This window comes from Cavia porcellus, unplaced genomic scaffold, assembly GCF_034190915.1.
Source record: "Cavia porcellus strain 051 isolate PalLab524CR breed Dunkin Hartley unplaced genomic scaffold, mCavPor4.1 scaffold_17, whole genome shotgun sequence".
NCBI lineage: Eukaryota > Metazoa > Chordata > Mammalia > Rodentia > Caviidae > Cavia > Cavia porcellus.
The window spans coordinates 20656102-20675648 of record NW_026947500.1 but is presented as its reverse complement, the minus strand read 5'-3'; the positions used below and the strand labels follow the sequence as shown (position 1 = coordinate 20675648).

The following is a 19547-nucleotide window of genomic DNA, read 5'->3' as shown; positions in this document are numbered from 1 at the left end:
GATTGCTACATTAATTTAGGCCTGGCAGCGAGGTCAGCTCAGCTACCTCTGATTGTTATGCAGGGATTTCCTAACTTAATGACCAGTTCTAGCCCTCCTCAACTAGACATTCGTTCATTCATTCAACAGCTGTTTACAGAACGTCTGCCGGTCAAGCCGGGCGGGAGCGCAGTGCGGAGGGGACAGACACCGCCCCCAGCTGCGGCCTTGCAGCTGGCTCTTCTGGGTGCGTTCCTGACCCTCGCGGGCCGCGGACCTCGGTGCTTCCTCGAGGGGAGCGAGACCGCCAGCGGCGAAGGGTAAAGCTGGCGTTGTTAAGTCGCGGCGATTGGCAGCTGGGCACAGGGAACCCGACTAAGAAAAAAGAGTCCCGGTAGCTCTGTGTGGCGGCGCGGCACGCCTGTGATCCTGGCCCCCGATCTCGGGAGGCAGAGGCAGGACACGCGCAAATTCGAGGCCAGCCGGGACACCTGAATAGCTTAGTGAGACCCTGTTTCTAAAAATTAGCAAAAGGGCTCAGTGTGAAGGCCTTGCATTCCACACCCTGTACCAAAAAAAGAGGGGTGGGGGAGGCTAGAAACTAGTACTGAAGAAGCGAGGCCGCGATAGCCCAGGGGCAGGAGCGGAGGGCGGGGCGGGCGACCCGGCCCTTTAAACTGGCGGCGGCGGGAACTGCGGCCCAACAGCCGCGGGCGGGCGGGGCCGAGCGGGGCGCGCGCCACCGCCGACCAATCACTGCCCTCGTCCCCGCCCCCTCCCTAGCCCTCTCCAATCAGCAGCTCTTTTTGGGGGGGTCGCTGGAGCCCAGCCCCCCGCGGGTGGGTCCCAGTGAACGCAGACACTTGCGCGCTCTCTAGGAGTTTCGAACGCTGTTGGCCCTTGAGGTAGAAAAAAAATACTAGCGTGACGGCCAATAAGGTGGCAGTAAAGACCCGCGCGGCCACCTGGCCCCGCCCCTCCCGGTTAGAGCGTAGTTCTGCTCCGGCCATTGGCCCGCGCGACCTGTCAATCACCGCAGTGGCCAGCCCGAAGGGACCTCGCGGTGGATGGCCCCGCCCAGGCGCGAAATGTAACGCGGGAAAAGCGGGGCAGGCACCGCGGCAGCAGGTTGTTATTTTCGGGGCTCGGCACCGCAGCTTGCGTTGGAAAGTAAAGTGAGCGGAAACTGAGGGCGAGCCGGCAGGGAAAAGGGTGCCCGCCATGAGCGGGCAGGACTGAGCCGGCTCTGGGAGCAGCGCGGACGGGCGGGTGCTGGGTTGGGGGCCGTGGACGGCCGGCGATGATCCGGGGCGCGGGCGCGCCCATGGCGGACGCCCCGCCGCTGTCCGGGGTCTTCCGCCAGGACTCCCCGAAGCGGGTGCTGGTATCGGTCATCAGGACCACCCCGGCCACGCCTCCGTGCGGAGGTGGCGCGGGGGAGCCGGAGCCGCCGCCGCCGCTCGCACCCACCAGCCCGGGCTTCAGCGACTTTATGGTGTATCCGTGGCGCTGGGGCGAGAATGCGCACAACGTGACGCTCAGCCCCGGGGCCGCGGGCGCCGCCTCGGCCGTCCCGCCTGCAGCCGTCGTTGCCGCCGCGCACCAGGGGCTGCGGGGTGCACCCCAGCCCGCTGCCGCGGGGGGCGAGGACGAGGAGGAGGCGAGCAGCCCTGACGGCGGCCCCCTCAAGGTGAGCGCGGGCGGGCGGGCGCGGGGGCGTTAACGGCGCGGACCGGACGGAACGGGGGCGGGGCGGGGCGGGCGGTGGCTGACAGGAGTGACGTCACTGCCGCGCGCCAAAACCGGCTAGCAGGGTGTCACGTGACCGGCCGGGCAGGTGCCCTGGACCCGGCACAGCTGGGCTTCTGTAGTTTGCGGGGTGGTGGCAGTGGCGGCGGTGGCGGCTGCGGCGAGGGGCTCCGGGGATCCAGGAATCGAGGGCAGCACCCTGGTCCGGTGCACGCCTTGCAGGACAGCCAAAGAGCGGCGAGCACTCTCGGGCAACTTCCCCAGCGAAAGTCGAGCTGTCGCTGGCTCGCTGTCCTCGGTCGTAGTAGTTCGCAAGTGCTGAGAGCACGCTGGGTAATCGGACGCTGTAGTCTCTTACTTTGAGCTGTTTGCAGCCTCAGACAAGGGCTGGGGAGGATGCCACCCCGCCTTGGTTCACACTAGGGTTTTACGCGTTAGGGATTCCAGACGTGGCGGGATCGACGTCCCCTCCCCAAGGTGGCACAGCAAGGTGGAACTTTGGGGTCAAAGGTTCTTGGCTGCTCGGCTGCTGCATGTGTTTAGGACCCCTTCTGTGGAGTTACGCTTGTCTGCACAGACTGTTAGCGCTATGGTTTTCAGCTTCGGTGCTTAGTAAAACTTAGTAAAGTAACGCTATAAATACTCGTGATGAATAAATGGGGCAAGGATAAAGTTAATACTGCACTTTCACTTGTTAATTGGCTATATAGAAGAGACAGCTTGTTAAAGGTAGAGCAAACTATATTACACTTACTGTATACATTCTTTGGTCATTTTACATACAGTAGCAAGGATTGAACATTGAGTAAATTGATACTTTGTTATTGGTGACACTTGTTACATACATTGGCTGTCATGTTACGTGAACGTTGCAAAATCGTATACTTTTTTTTTTTTTTTTTGTCTTTTTCCTTTTTATCGGTACCGGGGATCGAACTCACGACTGCCTGCTTGCAAGGCAGGCGCTTATGCCGCTGAGCTAAATCCCCAGCCCCAAAATCGTATACTTTGACGCACTTTTAAGTGTTGAAACTGCACCTTGGTAAAAATTGTGGAAGAGTGATAGAAATTTTTATAGTACTGAGCATGAGGGGACAGTTGTTGGTTGACTCTAGGAAGCCTTGTCCATCTGAGGTATTCTTAGGTATCTAGATTTTTTTTGTTAGTATATTTTGTATATTTTAGTCTTTATTCAGATTATATCATGAAGCAATAGGAAAGTATACACCCATAAATACTTGTGGAAAAGCTTTTATTTGATTTTATTCTTAATTATAAATGAACTGAGATTACTTAAGAACATTAATAGTATTGTAAGTATAATTATCTATTTTTTTTGTTGTTTTTACTCGTAACAGGCTTACAAAAACTTTTAATAAAAGTTGCTAACAGTGCATGGCTTTGAGTTTTATTATAATCAGTATGGTCTACATCTTCTCAGGAGTAAAGTATACTAGAAGTTTTGAAGAACATGTAGAAGTGAAAGGGTAGTTTTATATTTCTTTTCTCCCTTCTCAGTCTTTCATATTGCATCTGTCATGAATTATTCAGTATATTGATTTTAGTTTGTCCTTTCGATGAAGCAATCTAAATACAGACCAAAAATTCATGTAGCTTCCCCATCTTAAGAAAAGTCTGAAATGTACTGTTGCTTAAGAAAGTTAATGTATTTGACTCTGGTCATTATTCGGAACTAAAAACACAGGGAGACCTTGTCCCTTTTACTTTATTTTGTTTCTTGAAAGTGCATACAGAAACTTCTTCACATGTGTCCTATGGGAACCTTGCTCAACTTTTTGGGAAGATGTCAGACAGGTTTGCAGTACAGCCAGGCACTCTTAACATATTCCCTCCACCCCCACAGTATGCCTCTTAGAGGTGCCCACTGCAGCTGTAAGCGGGACCAGCTTTGCTCACTTACTGTGTATTTGTGGCTCCCAGGGGAAGTGTTAACAGCCATCCCTGGTGTGTTTGTCTTGCTCTTTCCTTTGTTCCTGCTCAGCACTGGCTCCCCGGTGGCCTGGGAGCAGAACATCCTTCATCTGCCAGTTTATTTTAAGCCTCTCATCAGGAGATTGCTTAGCACTCCTGATGTGTAAGTGAATGCAGTGCTAACCTTCTGGGCTGTGGAACTCTGGGAGGGAATGGAGCAGGTTCCTCAGCCCTGCAGCACTGCACTAGCTCAGCCCCATCTGTGCCTCTGCTTCAGACCACGTGCAGTGCATCATGTCTGTACTGTGGGGCCCACAGGGGCCTGGCTTCTCAGGACCTCCCTCATGTCCTCTTTCTATATTCAGATATCCAGACTCCACATAGTCTGACAGGCAGCTGATTAGTACACAGTGGATTCTGATCACCACTATTGACCCTAATAGCACAGTGGCCTCTTATTTGTTGTCTGGCACAAAGTGAGCACTTCACAATGTTAGCAGCAAACTGGCAGACTGGTGTGCATTTCAGTTGTGTCGCTCATTTCATCCTGTTTACCTGCAAGGAAAGAGAAGTCAGAGGAGCCGGGAGATAAAGATGATTTGGTAGAACTGCAGGACTGACAAGGACCTTCCAGGCCCCTCCCCCTTAATCCCTGCACCATCCTGCTGCTGGGTGTATCGCACATAAATCGACTTTTTAGGGTTTTTGGTAGGCTTAGAAAATTCATACAGCTTATAGTCTATATTTCAGTTGAGAAGCTTTTATTAAGAACATGTGCAGTTTAATAAAATGGATTTAAGACTTGGAAAGTTACAAGGCTAGGTCTGGGTGTGGGAGGAAGGTGAGGAAGCAGATTATCAGCGTCTTTTGGCTCAAACTCTGAATTCAGAAAGGAAACTCAGATCAGTTACATTTATCTTGTCTAGGCACCGCCCCCCCCCCCCCCCCCCGCACTGTAAGACATCTTTTCTTTTTTTTTTTTTTTTTTTTTTTTTGTTTTTTCATTTTTATCGGTACCAGGGATCGAACTCACAACTGCCTGCTTGTAAGGCAGGTGCTTATGCCGCTGAGCTAAATCCCCAGCCCCCATGACATCTTTTCCTTTTGCCTCGAGCTTGTGTTCGTGCCCTGTCGTTTCATTTTGACTTGTAAAACCCAACCGAGGACTTCTAAGTTTTTTAGTCATCATATGACTAAACACTTCCAGAATCACTAAAGGATACACAGGTTTTTGAGAGTCATCATCTCTTCAAATTTCCTGGCCAGATTTGTTCCTTGGCCAACAGCTGGGCTTGGTTGCTGAGGAGTTCACACTGTAATTGTGACAATGTGCATGAGTAATATTGCCTGTGATGCCCTTTATTCATTTATTTAGGGTATTATTAGATGATTTCCCTTTTGACTAGTATGTTGTGTTTTTTGGCACTCTTATTTGGAAAATGTAAATACTTTGCTTGTGGAGGAAGTATGTTTTTTAGTTTCTGGGAGCCAGATATGTGGGGTTTTTTTTGTTTGTTTGTTTCCCTACGATTAGAATGCTTCTTTTTCTTTTACTAGAAGTAAAGACAATTGTAATGAGTCATGTTATGTTTTTGATAATTAAGTAACAAGTTATTTTAAATTGCAATACAGGCAACCATACTTTATCTATTTTTAAATATTATGAAAAGGGTCCTTTCATGACAGGGCTTGTATCACTCAGGTTTTTAATTAACCATATTTTATGTTCCATTGCTTTCCTCAGGGAATCATGTTTTATTTTTGTTGATCACAGATGTTATACTCTTAGATTTTTTTGTTTTGCAGTACAGGGAATTGAACCTAGGACCTTGAACATCCTAAGCAACTGTTCTTCTATTGAGCCACATCTTATTTCCTACTGTGGATTTTTAAACAAATTAAAGAATTGTTTGGAATATGACTGTCATCAGCAACAATCCATGTAGCTTTGTGGCTCAATAAATGATGTCAGTTTATCCTATTTCTACTCTGCTGACTGGGTTAATTTTTAAAAGCAAGAACACAGACAGCTAAATATGGCTGGTGAGGCTCATAGCCAAGGGTAAAGGAAGTGGAAGAATTAGATAGCCACCAGTTACTGCCACCAGGGGGTGTGCTGCTGTGGATTTAAACAGTCAGTCAAGGATTTTGTCAATTTCTAGCTTGATTATAAATGGAAACTTCTTGAGGAATTAAGATTGGGAAAAGTCCTCTGTAATGTACCTTGTTCTACAGTCTTGATCTCAATAAAGAACTGATTTAATAATAATATTGAATTGGTCAGCTTAGGCCAAAGCTGCAGAATGCAACTTCAAAATCTGTCTCACGCAGAAAAAGCTTTTGACAAAACCCAGTACCCATTCATGATAAAAAAAAAAAACCTACAGAAAATTGGAATAGATGGTCGTTATCTTACTCTGATAAAAAGGCGTCTATGACAAATGAACAGCCAATATGATACTAAATGGACAAAAACTGAAAAACTAAAATCAGGCACAGGACAAAGATATCTACTATCTTCACTCTTATTCAACATAGTCCTGGAAACTTTAGCTGGAGCAATTAGACAAGAGAAAGAAATAAAAGGTGTAAAGATAGGAAAGGAAGAAGTTAAACTATTGTTATTTGCAGATGACATGAGACTCTACATAGAAGATCCCCAAAACTACCAAAAGACTTCTAGATTTTATGTGCAAATCCAATGGTGTAAGCTGGATACAAAGTCAACACTCAGCACTCAAAAATCAATAGCCTTCCTATACACAAATAACAGACTCACTGAGACAAATCAGGGAAACAACACCTTTTACCATAGCATCCAAAAAATGAAATACCTGGGAATCAATCTATCAGGATGTAAAAGAGCTTTCTATTAAAAACTGCAGTACTCTGAAAAAGATTGAAGAGGATATTAGATATTAGCAGCACTGATGTATAACTGAATACAGTATTAATCTTGAATACGATATTAGAAAATGGGGAGGTGTATCCTGTGCTCTTTGGTAGGAAGACCCAACATAGTGAAAGTCGCCATACTTCCAAAACTGTTACACAGATTGAAGACAATCCCAATCAAAATCCCAATAGCATATCTCACAGAATTAGAGAAAATAATCCTAAAATTCATGTGAAAGAAGATACCTAGATAATAAAGGCAGTCCTGAGCAACAAAGAGACAGGAGGCATCACAATCCCTGACTTAAAATTGTACTAGAAAGCTACTGTGATAAGAACAGTGTGGTACTGGCAAACAACAACAACAAAACACCCAGAGACCAGTAGAATAGATTAGAAGATGCAGAAACAACTCCAGACAAAAGGTGCCAAACGCATTCCCTGGAAGAATGATAGCCTCTTTAATAAAAGGTGCTGGAAAAACTAGCTCTACACATGCCAAAGATGAAAGCTGAACCTGTATCTTTTAACATGCACTAAACTAAAGTTGGAATGGATCAAAGATTTCAATGTTAAAACAAACATTAAATCTACTGGAAGATAGAGGAGGTGAAACTCTTAAAGATATCGGTGTAGGCAAAGACTTTATGAACAAAATGCCAATTGCATAGGAAATATCACAAAGAACAATTGAGATCTTGCCCTATTGAAAAGCTTTTACATAGCAGGAGAAACCAACAAAGTAAAGAGACAGCCCACAATGTGGGAGAAAACATTTGCCAGCTGTCCTCAAAGGATTACTATCGAGAGCATACAAAGGACTCAAAAATATCATTCTCAGATTTAAAGATGCAGTTGGAAAATGGGCATCTGAGATGAATACACACTTCTCAGATGAAGAAATACAAACAGCAAATAAATATGAAAAAAAATGTTCAACGTCACTGGTCATTTGAGAGATGCAAATTAAAACAATACTGAGATTCCACCTTACCCCAGAAAGAATGGCTACCATCAAGAAATCAAGCAATAATAAATGCTGGAGGGGTTGTGGGGGGAAAAGAACTCTTCTCCACTAGTGGTGGGAGTATAGATTGGTGCAACCACTGTGGAAATCAGTGTGGAGATTCCTCAAAAAACTAGAACTAGAGGTCTCATTAGACCCAGCTATTCCCCTTCTGGGCATGTTTCCAAAAGAATTGAAAACCCCATACCACAGTGGTATAGATACACCCATGTTTTTTTTTTTTTTTTTTTTTTTTTTTTTTGTCTTTTTCCTTTTTATCGGTACCGGGGATCGAACTCACGACTGCCTGCTTGCGAGGCAGGCGCTTATGCCGCTGAGCTAAATCCCCAGCCCCGATACACCCATGTTTATAGCAGCACAATTTGTAATAGTCAGATCTTGGAAACAACCTAAATGCCCATGGAACTGAGGAGTGGGTAAAAAAGATGTAATATTTTTATATAATGGAATATTACTCAACCATAAATAAGGACAAGTGGAAGACAGGTGAATGGATGCAACTTGTGAAATAAGACACGTGTAAACACTGTATTGTCTCATTAGTGTGAGGAGCTGAAAGAAACGTGTATGTATGTATATACAATAGTTAAGATAGCTATATTACTGATTTCTCTGAGTTCACTGAAGAGAAAGATTTGTGCCGGTATTATTCAGACAACTGAATGCAGCTGTCTTGTGCTCTGGGTGAATGATTTGGGGATGACAGTGAGTATCATTGTTGCCCCATGATTGACATGTTTTGAAATTTTAGTTTGTCTTTTTTTTCTCTTTGAAATAAAATGGATTTGGAAAAGAAAAAATATATAGCACAGCTACTTCAGTTCAAACTTCACGGTTCGGTCCTAGCCATAGGCTTGAGAAGTGATTAAATTCAGATCTCAGAGTGACAAAACACAAAGAGAAAACCTCAGTCTCACCTCCCCACTGCTCATGCCAGATGCCTGGTGAGGCTCCATCAGCCGTGTCCTGGGACCAGAAGCAGTGTCTCCTACCTGGGACAGTGGTTCCCGGGTAGAGAGGAGAGACGGGTGATTGAGCTCAGTGGTGACTTTCTGGGGTTTGCTCCGAGGGCACTTAGGTTATTACCACTCTCACTTCGCTCGCCAGAGCAGGTCACCCGGCCATGTGTGTCTCTGGACCCGATGTGAGAGGGGCAAGTTATCTTGTTTCCTTCCCAGCCGCTGGCAGCCACCGTTCTGCTTTTTGGGTCTTAGAAGGTGCAAACAACGATATTTGACTTTCTGTGGTCAGTTTATTTCACCGAGTGTAATGTCCTTCAGGTTCATGCATGTTGTAACTTACTCAAGATGCTTTTAAGGCTGTGTGTGTATGTGCCATGGACATTTAATTTGGCCGCTATCTCTTGGCTGTTGTAAAGAAAAATGCAGTGCACACGGGTGTACAAATATCTTAATGGTTTTATTTTCAAGTCTTGGCTGTGTAATCTTTCCACCGTCTTAATCATTTAAAAAAATCAGTAATTAGGGCCAATGAGAATTTAAATTGTCACTATAAAATATACTTCTCCACCTAAAGACTAAATGAAAATAGGGAAAGACTTCATTAACATTTGGAAATTTCGTTGACTTTTACAGTAAAAATAAATAAATTTAGTTAGTTTATTTTTGATACTGGGACTCCTCAGGACCTTACGCTTGCCAGGCAGGTGGTGTGCCACTGAGCTATATCCCCAGCCTAAGCTCTAGATTTTAAAAACATTATTTATAGTAGAATGTAGAGATTGAGTATTTCAAAGTAAAATTTTGATTAAGGTTATTTTGCTGTAACATTCTTTGAGGTTTCAGGCAAAAGTTAACTGAGAAGAAGTTGGTTTTCCAGCTGTTAATCAGTTTTAGATGTATAAAATATAGCAGAGAGAATCCCCATGAACTTGAAACTCAGTTTCCTGCTGTGACATGCTATGTTACTGTGATACATTTGTTGAAATTAATGAACTGATTGTATGTTATTTTTATTGAAGTAGATACTACGTAAAGTAGTAACTTTTCCTAGTTGTATTTGTTTTGGGGGAGTTTAACAATGTTTTAGTTGTGAAGGTCCATCTTTTCTGTAACATTAAATCATTATCATTAGTTTATAGGGATCCCGGAATATAGCTTAGCAGTACAGCGCCTGCCTGGCAAAGTGCAAGGTCCTGAGTTCAATCCCTAGTACCAACAAAACCCTCAAAACAAAACAGCAACAACAAAACTTAAATCATTAGTTTAATAGGACCACGTGTTCTGTGTTACATTCTGCCATATAACTAAGATTTAAAGCTAAGATTTGACTCCAAAGCTGGGCATCGTGGCCCATGCTTGTCATCCTAGCAGTCGGGAGGCTGAGGCAGGGGGACCCCAGAGAGTTCAAGCCCAGCCTGTGCTACAGAGTGAGTTAAAGGCAACCTGAGTTATATAGCGAGACCCTGTCTCAAAAACAAAAAATGACTCTCCATGTAGAACTTATGATAGATGAGGATTTATGAAAGTCTAATTTTGTGATTATTTTCTGTATCTTCATTTAAAATTTTTTTTCTGTGTCTTCTTGAGATTGATGAAACTTTCTGTAATTCAGATGTCCTAAATAAGAAATTTAGTCTTCTCAGAAAAAAATTGTCTTTATTCAGAGTGAAAAATTTCTTTTATGTTATTGGGGTTTTTCCCCAACCTTTTCATACTTTGAATAGACTAGAATTATTTAACTCTCAGACCCCACTTTTTTTGTTTGTTTTGTTTTGTAGTTCAGGCTGGCCTCAAACTCACAGTGATTCTCCTGCCTCAGCCTCCTGAGTGCTGGAATTACAGGGTTTATCCCCACACCCGGCTAGAGGCTTTGGTGTTTTTTTTTTTTCACCACCTTGCACTTTCCAGGCAGGTGCTTAAGTCACAGAGCTAAGCCCCTGGTCTGAGGCTTCAGTCTTAAAATTTATTGAGGGTGTTTTGTGGCCTAATAGTTTATCCTGGAGATTCTTTGTAGATTTTCTGGTTAGTTGCCCTATGCATTATTGGAAATGGGATATTAAAATCAATTAATTTTGAACCATGTCTTTAATTCTGCCCCTTTTTTTGGCTTCATGTATGTAGAGGCTTTGTTGTTTGATATGTATGTGTTTATAATTGTTTTTGTGTGTGTGTGTGTGTGTGTGTGTGTGTGTGTGTGTGTGTAGGGATCTGGGAATCGAACTCAGGACCTCCCGCTTGCCAGGCAGACTCTGCACCACTGAGCTAAGTCCCCAGCCCTATAATTATTTCTTTTTCTGCCCTTTTATTTTCTTTTTTTTTTTTTTTTTTGTCTTTTTCTTTTTTATTGGTACCGGGGATCGAACTCACGACCACACACTTGCAAGGTAGGTGTTTATGCCGCTGAGCTAAATCCCCAGCCCCTGCCCTTTTATTTTCAACCTGTTTGTGTTTTTGAGCTAAAGGGAGTCTTTTGTCAGATAGGGTTTCTGTCCATTTCACGGCTAAATAATATTCCAGTGCGTGTACACGCACCATCTGAAGTCGTGATTGATTGATCAGGAAGTGACTCCTTAGGATCAGGTCTGCCCTGTGCCTGTGAGAGGAAGCAGGGCCAGGGTCACACACGGAGTGCAGAACCGGCCAGGAAGGGCAGCTCCAGGGTGCAGGCTGGGGCCTCTTGGCCTCTTCTCCATTCCGAGTCCGCCAGGTTCCTTTCAGTCTCTCCTTTTCTGCAGTCGACACTGATTCTGATGGTTCTTCCAGGATTTTGCAGTGGAGGGATAAGTTATGGGAGCCGCACTAGTTTTGCGAGTGTCAGTCATGAAAGACTTTTGTGAGGTCGCTGTAAACTCTTGAGCAGTGGAGCTCAGCAGTGACCCTCAGGCTTACACGATGCTTGTTGGCAGGACGGGATCCGCCGAGGCCGCCCCCGAGCCGACACCGTGCGGGACCTGATCAGCGAGGGCGAGCACTCCTCCAGCAGGATCCGCTGCAACATCTGCAACCGTGTGTTTCCTCGGGAGAAGTCGCTGCAGGCTCACAAGAGGACCCACACAGGTAAGCCAGCGCCTCTAGCCGGGAGGCGCAGGCCTGTGCTTTCCTAAGGCTGACCTTAAAACAGGCCCCAGGTGGTCAGTTTCTCATGGGTGAGGAGTGGTGGCTTTAATACAGGTCTAGTGACTCCTGGAGTTACCATGGTGCCTAACCTGAGTGTCAACCTCGGGTTGCAGTTAAATTTAGTTCTCCTGGTATTTCTCTGACCTGCTCTTAATTTGTGTGTGTGATGGTTAAAGTTCATTTGTAGTTCAGCTACCAAGACTGTAATGGTCACATTTTTGGAGAGAATTTTTGAGGACCCAGCCTGCCCTCAGAGTGAGTGCTGGGCCTAACCATTGCGTCCGTCTACTGTGAACTGTGATTTTTCAGAATTATACGTATTGTAAGCAACGATTCCAAGGTGATCGTACCTCTTGTGTACAGAAACTATGCTTGTGTGTTAAATACCATGTGGGAGCGGAAACTGACTTAGAGAGGGACTTGTCCTTCTGTAAATGATCCCAGAGAGAGGCACCTGGTGCTTCACCTGATAATTCACGACTGCCCATGGGCCTGCGGTCAGCCGAACCCTGAGTTACCAGCACAGGGGCGAGAAATGAGAGGAGTCTGAACGGATGCTTAGGAAGTGGGAGGTACACTTCCCTCATGACAGTGGAGGTCATACTTGGCCTGTACCGCTTGGCACGGCTTTGGATGCACTGGGTTAAAAGCATGAAGCCAGTTCCACGTGGTTCTGTTTTTCCTCTTCTGATGTGGCTTCCGCATGGTTCGAGATCTATTCCTGCTGGCTGGTACCAGTCTAGGGTTTCAGTGTTAAAGCCATTTTTTCCCACTGTGCTCATCACTTGTTTCATAATTTTTTTCTTTTGGTTTTGAAGAGATGTATTTTAAAATGTTAGGATCTAGTTTCCTTATGTAGAATTCATGGGTCACGGAGCACTCCCTGACGTTGTGGGGTGATTCAGGACTTAGCGATTCACGACTCTGCCCAATCTGCGGTGTGGGGCCCTGACCCTCTGGACCTTGGTCTGCTGCCCTGTATACAGGGAGCTGAGCCTGAGATCTTGAAGGACAGTTAAGCTGTACGATGCATGCTTTCTCTTATTGTTTGAAATAATGTCCCTGTATCCTGTGTTTCATTAAGTTATATTCACCTATTATGACCACTTAACTCTGTCACTAGCTGATGAAACCTTGTTACCGTTCTTCGTGTCACATCAGAAGAGCCAGTGTATGGTTGTGGGTTAAAGAGCACGTTTTACAAAGTTGGGTGTGGTGGCGCCCCTCTGTAATCACAGCACTCTGGAAGGCTGAGGCGGGAGGATCGCAAGTTTAAGCCTAACCTGGGCAGCTGAGTTGAGACCCTGTCTCCAAAACACAGTAGAAAGGGTACGTGGTCCAGGGTAAAGGACCTGGAAACGTGTGCACCAAAAAGAGTTTGGCATTTGGGAGAGTTTCGGGGGCAGCTGGCACGGTCCTCTCTGCGGGCGTGGGAAAGCAGGAGTGGGAGGTGGCACAGAGAATCAGCCCAAGGCAGTGGCTCAGCGTTTGGGGAATGCAGTGTCTGAATGGGCAGATGTCAAGGACTTGCACCTGGGTCCTAAGCTCCCGAGACCTGAATGAGATGCTGTGGACCCCAAGGGCTGGTGCTGGCCTTGCAGTCCGCATGGCCCTGGCCGATCTGCCCTGTCACTGTGCCTGTGTCCTGTGGGCAGTGAGACCTGCAGAAGGGGTCTCGCTGCCCCCCAGCCCTCCCTTAACGCAGCTGTGTTTCCGCAGGTGAGCGGCCCTACCTGTGTGACTATCCCGACTGTGGGAAAGCCTTTGTCCAGAGCGGGCAGCTCAAAACGCACCAGCGGCTGCACACCGGAGAGAAGCCTTTCGTTTGTTCCGAAAATGGTACGGCTGTAGAGGTTAAGTTATTGGATAACTAATAGTTAACACAGTGAAAGTGTATTTTACGGCTGTAGAGGTTTAGTTGTGGGATAAAATAATTAACACAGTGAAAGTGTATTTCACTTGCAATTTTTGAGGGGAAAGATTTTTGATAGAAAACATACTAAACCATAAGTTTTCTTTCTTGCTAATTGTGATCCACGCTGAATTTTATGCAAGTGATTTTCAAATACAGTGTTCTCTTTAGATGGAAACCTCAAAAAGCAATTAAAAATACTATATTCAGTCGTAGGGAGTGGAAAAATCTGTAAAAGTTAATGAAGCCTTCAGAGTAGACCTTTGTATTGGTTTTAAATTTTTTAACTATTACAGTGAAGTAAGCATGTGATCTTTATCTTTTAAATTCTTTTATTCCTATAATTTTTATTAGTTCTGGTTTTCAGTAAATTGTGCTTATATTCACCATAAGAAGTTGGCACATCTTAATTTGGGAGTGGTACCGGGATTGAACTCAGGACCTTGTGCTTGCCAGGGAGGAGCTGTACCACTGAGCCATACCCCCAGCCCACTTTAACCCTTTTTCCCTTCTCCCCTCTCCTACACCTCCTGGTCCCTTCCCATTTGCAAAAGATGTATCTCCCTGTTTCCTCTCATTTATATTTTTCTGTGGCTTTAATTTTGTATTTATACTTTGCGTTTTTCATAAATGAAAAACCATGTAAGCCGGGCGTGGTGGCTCACGCCTGTAATCCCAGCACTTGGGAGGCTGAGGCAGGAGGATCGTTGGAGTTCGAGACCAGTCTGGGCTACAAAGTGAGCCCAAGGCCAGCCTGAACTGCACAGCAAGACCTTGTCTCAAAAAGACAAAGAAAGAAAAGAAAAACAATGTGGTCTTTAAGCTTCCATGTCTCACTTATGGTGCTTGGCATGATGGTGATCTTTTCTTAGGTGACCTTTTATCAGTTTCTAAAGATTTTTTTAAGTAGTTACATTTGAAATTCAATACATTTCTGTCCTTTTCCTTTGGATTCTTGATTAACTGTTACAGATGTTCCAAAAGTGTTTCATCTAGTTGAATTTGCTTAAGCAGACATACAATCATGACTTCACTGTTAAATACTGAATGTTTGCTATATAAACTGGCTTGGTACCAGCACGGGGCATGTTCTCACACTTACAGCTCTGTCTGTTTTGGGGTCGTTTTCTCCCGGTAATCTCCAGAACCGGAGCTGTGTGGGCCTTGTGTGTCCCTGGTGGAGGTGGCAGTGCCTGTGTGGGCCTTGTGTGTCCCTGGTGGAGGTGGCAGTGCCTGAACGCTGTCCCCTGGCCCTCACTGGTGCAGAGGCGGCCTGGTTCCAGAACGCTGCTCTCCCCCGTGTGCCTGTCCTGGTCCCCGGTGAGGCTGGACGGTTGGATGGCTGGATGTTTCAGTGTACCTGCCGGCTGTCTGCCTCCTAGCCAGCGTTTCTCTCTCTCTGTTCAAAGGCTGCCTGAGCAGATTCACACATGCCAACCGCCACTGTCCCAAGCATCCTTATGCCAGGCTGAGGCGAGAGGAGCCCACGGATGCACTCAGCAAGCGCCAGGCCGCGGACAACAAGGCTGCCGCCGAGTGGCTGGCAAAGTAAGGTCGCATGCGGGCCAGGGGGTGGGGAGGGGAGGGGGGGGCCGGGGTTTGGATTAGGCGCTCTCCTTTTAAATCAGTTGCTTTTGCACATTTATTAAGTAAGTCTGGGTGGTTGTTTATTCACAGAACTGGTCCGAGTGGTATCAGGATCCATGCGTGATAGAAATCTACAGTGTAATTAGGTTGTGGGCCCCAACCACAGTTTCATTTATTCTTATTTTTATTTTGGTTTTTTGAGCCGGGGATTGAAGTCATGACCTTGGCTTGCTGGAAGATGCTGTGCTGCAGAGCTGTACCCTCGGCCCTCGTGTATTTTTTTCACTGTTTAGAAATATGGAGCACTTTGTAACTTTGCTTGTCATCCTTGGGCAGGCTATTTCTATTCTTACAGTTTTAAATGGCGCTGCTGAGGCGACCCCACAATTTATTTTAAAGGAAATGTTTGCCCTTTCTTTTTGCGCAGGAAGGTGGGGGTGTTGAGACAGGGTCTTGCTATGCAGGTCAGGTTGCCCCGGGACTTGTGGCGATCCTCCTGCCTCAGCCTCGAAAGTGCTGGGATTACAGGTGTGTGCCACCACGCCCAGCTTGGTTTCCCAGTTAGAAAGTGGTTATTATGCACAGTAGATTTCTGCAGTGGGGCCAGCTCTTCATTTTCCCACCTTAGAGTTAGCTGAGTGCTGGTGGTAGCAGTGACAGAAGGCAGAGGCTTTTCTCGTGCTTTTTTCCAAAAAGCAGCCAATTTAATTTTTTCTAATGATGAGGGAACCAGTATAAAATTTTTCTTTACGAGTATTTGATTTAGCCCTTGTATGCAGTGCATTTGTTTTCCCGGGGCTGGCCATGGAAGTCAGGGCCTCGCAGCTGCAGGGAGGGGCTGTCCTCAGTGCTGTCCCAGCTGGTGGCTGCTGGCTCATGAAGGAAGGGCAGGAGAGTTAGGCTATCTGCCCTGGTGGGGTCACCCAGGCTGCAGCAGGAGTCTTCACTTCCTCACCCTTCAGGTTTTACCTCTGTCAGTGACATTCACAGAAGCTCTGTGAATGAATCTGCAGCCCTTCATGACCTGAAACCCCAAAAAGCAATATTCTTCCAAAAGAAGAGCTTTGGCTTTTAAGGAAGGTTTTTAATCGCGCTCACCTTCCGCACAGGTACTGGGAGATGCGCGAGCAGCGCGCCCCGAGCCTGAAGGGCAAGCTGGCGCCCAAGGCGGACCAGGAGCAGCGCGACCCGCTCGAGTGCCTACAGTCGGACGGCGAGGACGACGAGAAGAGCGTCGCCCAGCAGCGGCTGCAGGAGCAGCGCGAGCGGCTGCACGGGGCGCTGGCGCTCATTGAGCTGGCCAACCTGGCCGGCGCACCGCTGCGCCCCTAGCCGCCGCCACCCAGAAGCTCAGCACCTTACTTGCTTATCCTAGGCTGCTATTCTGTAGAATTTATGAAGAATGTCATCACCCCAGAAGCTGGGGTGAGAGAGAATTGCACTTTTTTATATGGAAATAGATTACATGTAAAGTTTAAAATTATTTTGTAAATACAGACTGTATCATACAGGGTGGAAAACTACATATTGTGGGAAGCTAGATTTTGCAAGTTTAATGCACTCATTGGAAGCAGTTCTCACAGGAAGCACTTTCTGAATAAGACGCTTGAGTGAAAGAGCAGAAAATGGTACAGAGAGCCAAAGAAGGTTGAAATGGATTATTTATGAGATCATTTTTAACAATGTATATTAGTATGTTTTAACAATACTGTAAACACTGAGGCAGGCAAGGAACTATAGTTTTTAAGATATATATTTTTAAATTGCCCAATAAGGCTAGAGAAATGGGAAGCTATTTGGGAAGATGTTCCAAGTTAAGGTCTTGGAAGAAAATCGGTATTTGTGGATCTTGGTAAGATACACAATAGTTCAGAAGTTTGAAAATTGGAGTAAAGTCAGTCTTATTCTACCCCACTATAATGTTTTAAGTTTGAAAAGCACTTGCCACCCCTCACATGTTAATGGGAACTTTTGCACATTTCACATTTCTCATTTGCTGAAAATTGAGTGATTAATCTTGCAAAGTCTAGGTAACTTGGGAACTGGTGTTTTTTTTTTTTATGTATATGATGGGCCCTGTAATGAGATTTGGCACTTGGATTTTTATTAATAAAAGGGACATCTACAGGGTTGTTTTGTAGTGAAATGTTTTAGCTCTTCTGTTAGCAAACACTAAATTTTAATTGTACTGCTTATTTAGAATTATTAGCAAATGGAAGCCTCCATATTTATATTTCCAGTGCATAAAGCCACCTTCTGCTTTACTTCAGAATAACATGCCGAGCTATTTTGCGTTCACTAAATCTAGCTATCAGTTAAACACTGCAGAAAACAATAGCTACTCAAATAGGTAGATTTTTGGAATAGTTTAAACTGCAAGTGTATTAACTCGTGTGGTGGTTCAAAACCATTTTTTCCCCAAATAGATGAAGCTGATAAACACCACTTTATATACTGAAGCAGGACCGAAATGTCCAAAACGGAGCAGGCCGCCTCCTTTTGATTAAGCAAAAACCTCTATCATGTGAGCTTTCGTTGTAGACGGAATGAAATGAAACGGCATGCATAGCATGGTAATTTATAGACTGCTTAGCTGGAGTAGACCTCCACAATCTAGAGGGAAAGACAGGCTCGGCAGCTCCTTTCTTCCTTTGAGTTGCAGTGGGACCCTCCAAGTGTGGCTTATCTTCCCTGAAATGTAGGCTTCATATCCCAAAGTCCTGAAGAGTGGCAGTACACAGGTAGTTTCACATGCGGGCGTGGGGAGGGCGCCATGTAGATGTTCTGAAGAGGAGCATAAAGAGTGAAGGAAGACATGGCAGTTACAAATGATGTGTATGATGAGGACATACTTTAAAATATAATTCCTCTGTACAGTAAGTGGCAGATCTTTAGGGAATTTTTGTAATAAGAGAATTTATATTTGTAATGGTCTAAGAGTTCTGTTTGTAATTTGGTATATAGACTTTTAACTTGGAGCACTTATAAGCGTGGTAACAGACCATAGCATCTGAATTTTCCTGGTTTAGGTTGCAACATTGACTCAAATTTTGCTTCTCAACCATAATTTATATGAATTGAAAAGCAACATGTGGTCAGTCTTGGGAAATGTCAAATCTGATAAACTCACCTAAAGAAGGAAGGGCAATAAAAGTACAAGTATTTGTCAGTTCACAGATAATAAAAAAAGTCTAAGGCCTTTAAAAAACAAGGATTTTTGATTGTTTTTTCAACGAGCTTTTGTAAACCATAATAGTTATAATCACAAATATTTTTATTTGTATAATTGGAACAGTTTAAGAAATTATTACAATTCTTTAGAAACATTTTAAAAGTTCTCTTTTGATATAAGCTATATACTTGGACAAAATATATTGGTGTCTAAAATTTGAGGTGTGTTAAGACTGCTTTTTGTTTTAAAAATGTGGTTTACATTCAAATTTTTGAAGTGTTTTATGCTTCATACAGCTAAGTTGTAGTTTGGCAGAGTTAACAGCATAGAATAAACATGCTGTAATTTTAAAAGATGCTTTGAATAAAAATTTATTTTAATTTAAAGTTTAAAATATATAGTCATTCTTGGAAGTTTTACAGTTTATTTTTCTATCAATGTGACCATGATATAAAAACTTTAAAAGGCAGACATGACATGATGCTCAGCCCTTCATGCTTGGATCAACATTATTTTGGTGACTTTTATGGATAAGATGGATTGAGTCTGGGTCACCTTTGTTAGGAGTCTGGCAAGTTGTTTTCTTTTTGGAGGGAGGGTATCTTTGAGATGGCTTCACTCTGCTTTTCCGGCTGGCCTTGAATTCACTTTGTAGCCCAAGCCAGCTACACAGATTGCTGGAACTCTTAGCAGTCCTCCTGCTTCAGCCTCTTGTGCTGGGATTAGCTAGTTGGTTTTTTGCATCAGTAAGTTTTTGGAACATCTTTAATTGAGCACTTAGAGTGACAAAGGTCATTCTGTCTGGACTTTTCAGAAAAACAGAGAACTCAAGTGTGAGTTGTGATTTGCACTGGATAAAGATCCACTGATTTTAAGTGGCTCTAGACTCCTGTAGTTTTGTAATCAAAGTGATCGAGAACAACAGCTTTTGGAGGAAATGAAAATGACGTTCAGACTTTTTGGGTTCCGTTAGAATATGAATTCTTTTTCTATTTTAAAACAGACCTATGTATCTGTTCTTTCTTATTTTGGGGAATTCAGGCCCTCTTCAAAAGCCCTGTTTTAGTTTCTTAACCATGGCCAAAACAGTTAACCTGGCCTCTTCAGTTACACTTCGACTCCCACTGGAAACATCTCACATTTCTAAAAAGGTAAAATTTCAGATTTTTATTTAAGAGGAAAAAAGACAAAAAGCAAAAGAGACAACAACAAACG

The 19547-nt window shown here is 44.6% G+C and overlaps 1 protein-coding gene across 1 annotated transcript; it reads left to right on the top strand.

Annotated features, from left to right (window-relative positions):
• The first annotated feature begins 909 nt into the window (after window positions 1-909).
• Znf367 (zinc finger protein 367) lies at window positions 910-18726 on the top strand. The gene is made up of 5 exons (XM_063227365.1): window positions 910-1669; window positions 11451-11601; window positions 13381-13500; window positions 14983-15121; window positions 16270-18726. The coding sequence occupies exons 1-5, from the start codon at window positions 1280-1282 to the stop codon at window positions 16490-16492; spliced, it is 1023 nt and encodes a 340-aa protein (XP_063083435.1). The 5' UTR covers window positions 910-1279; the 3' UTR covers window positions 16493-18726.
• The last annotated feature ends 821 nt before the right edge of the window (window positions 18727-19547 follow it).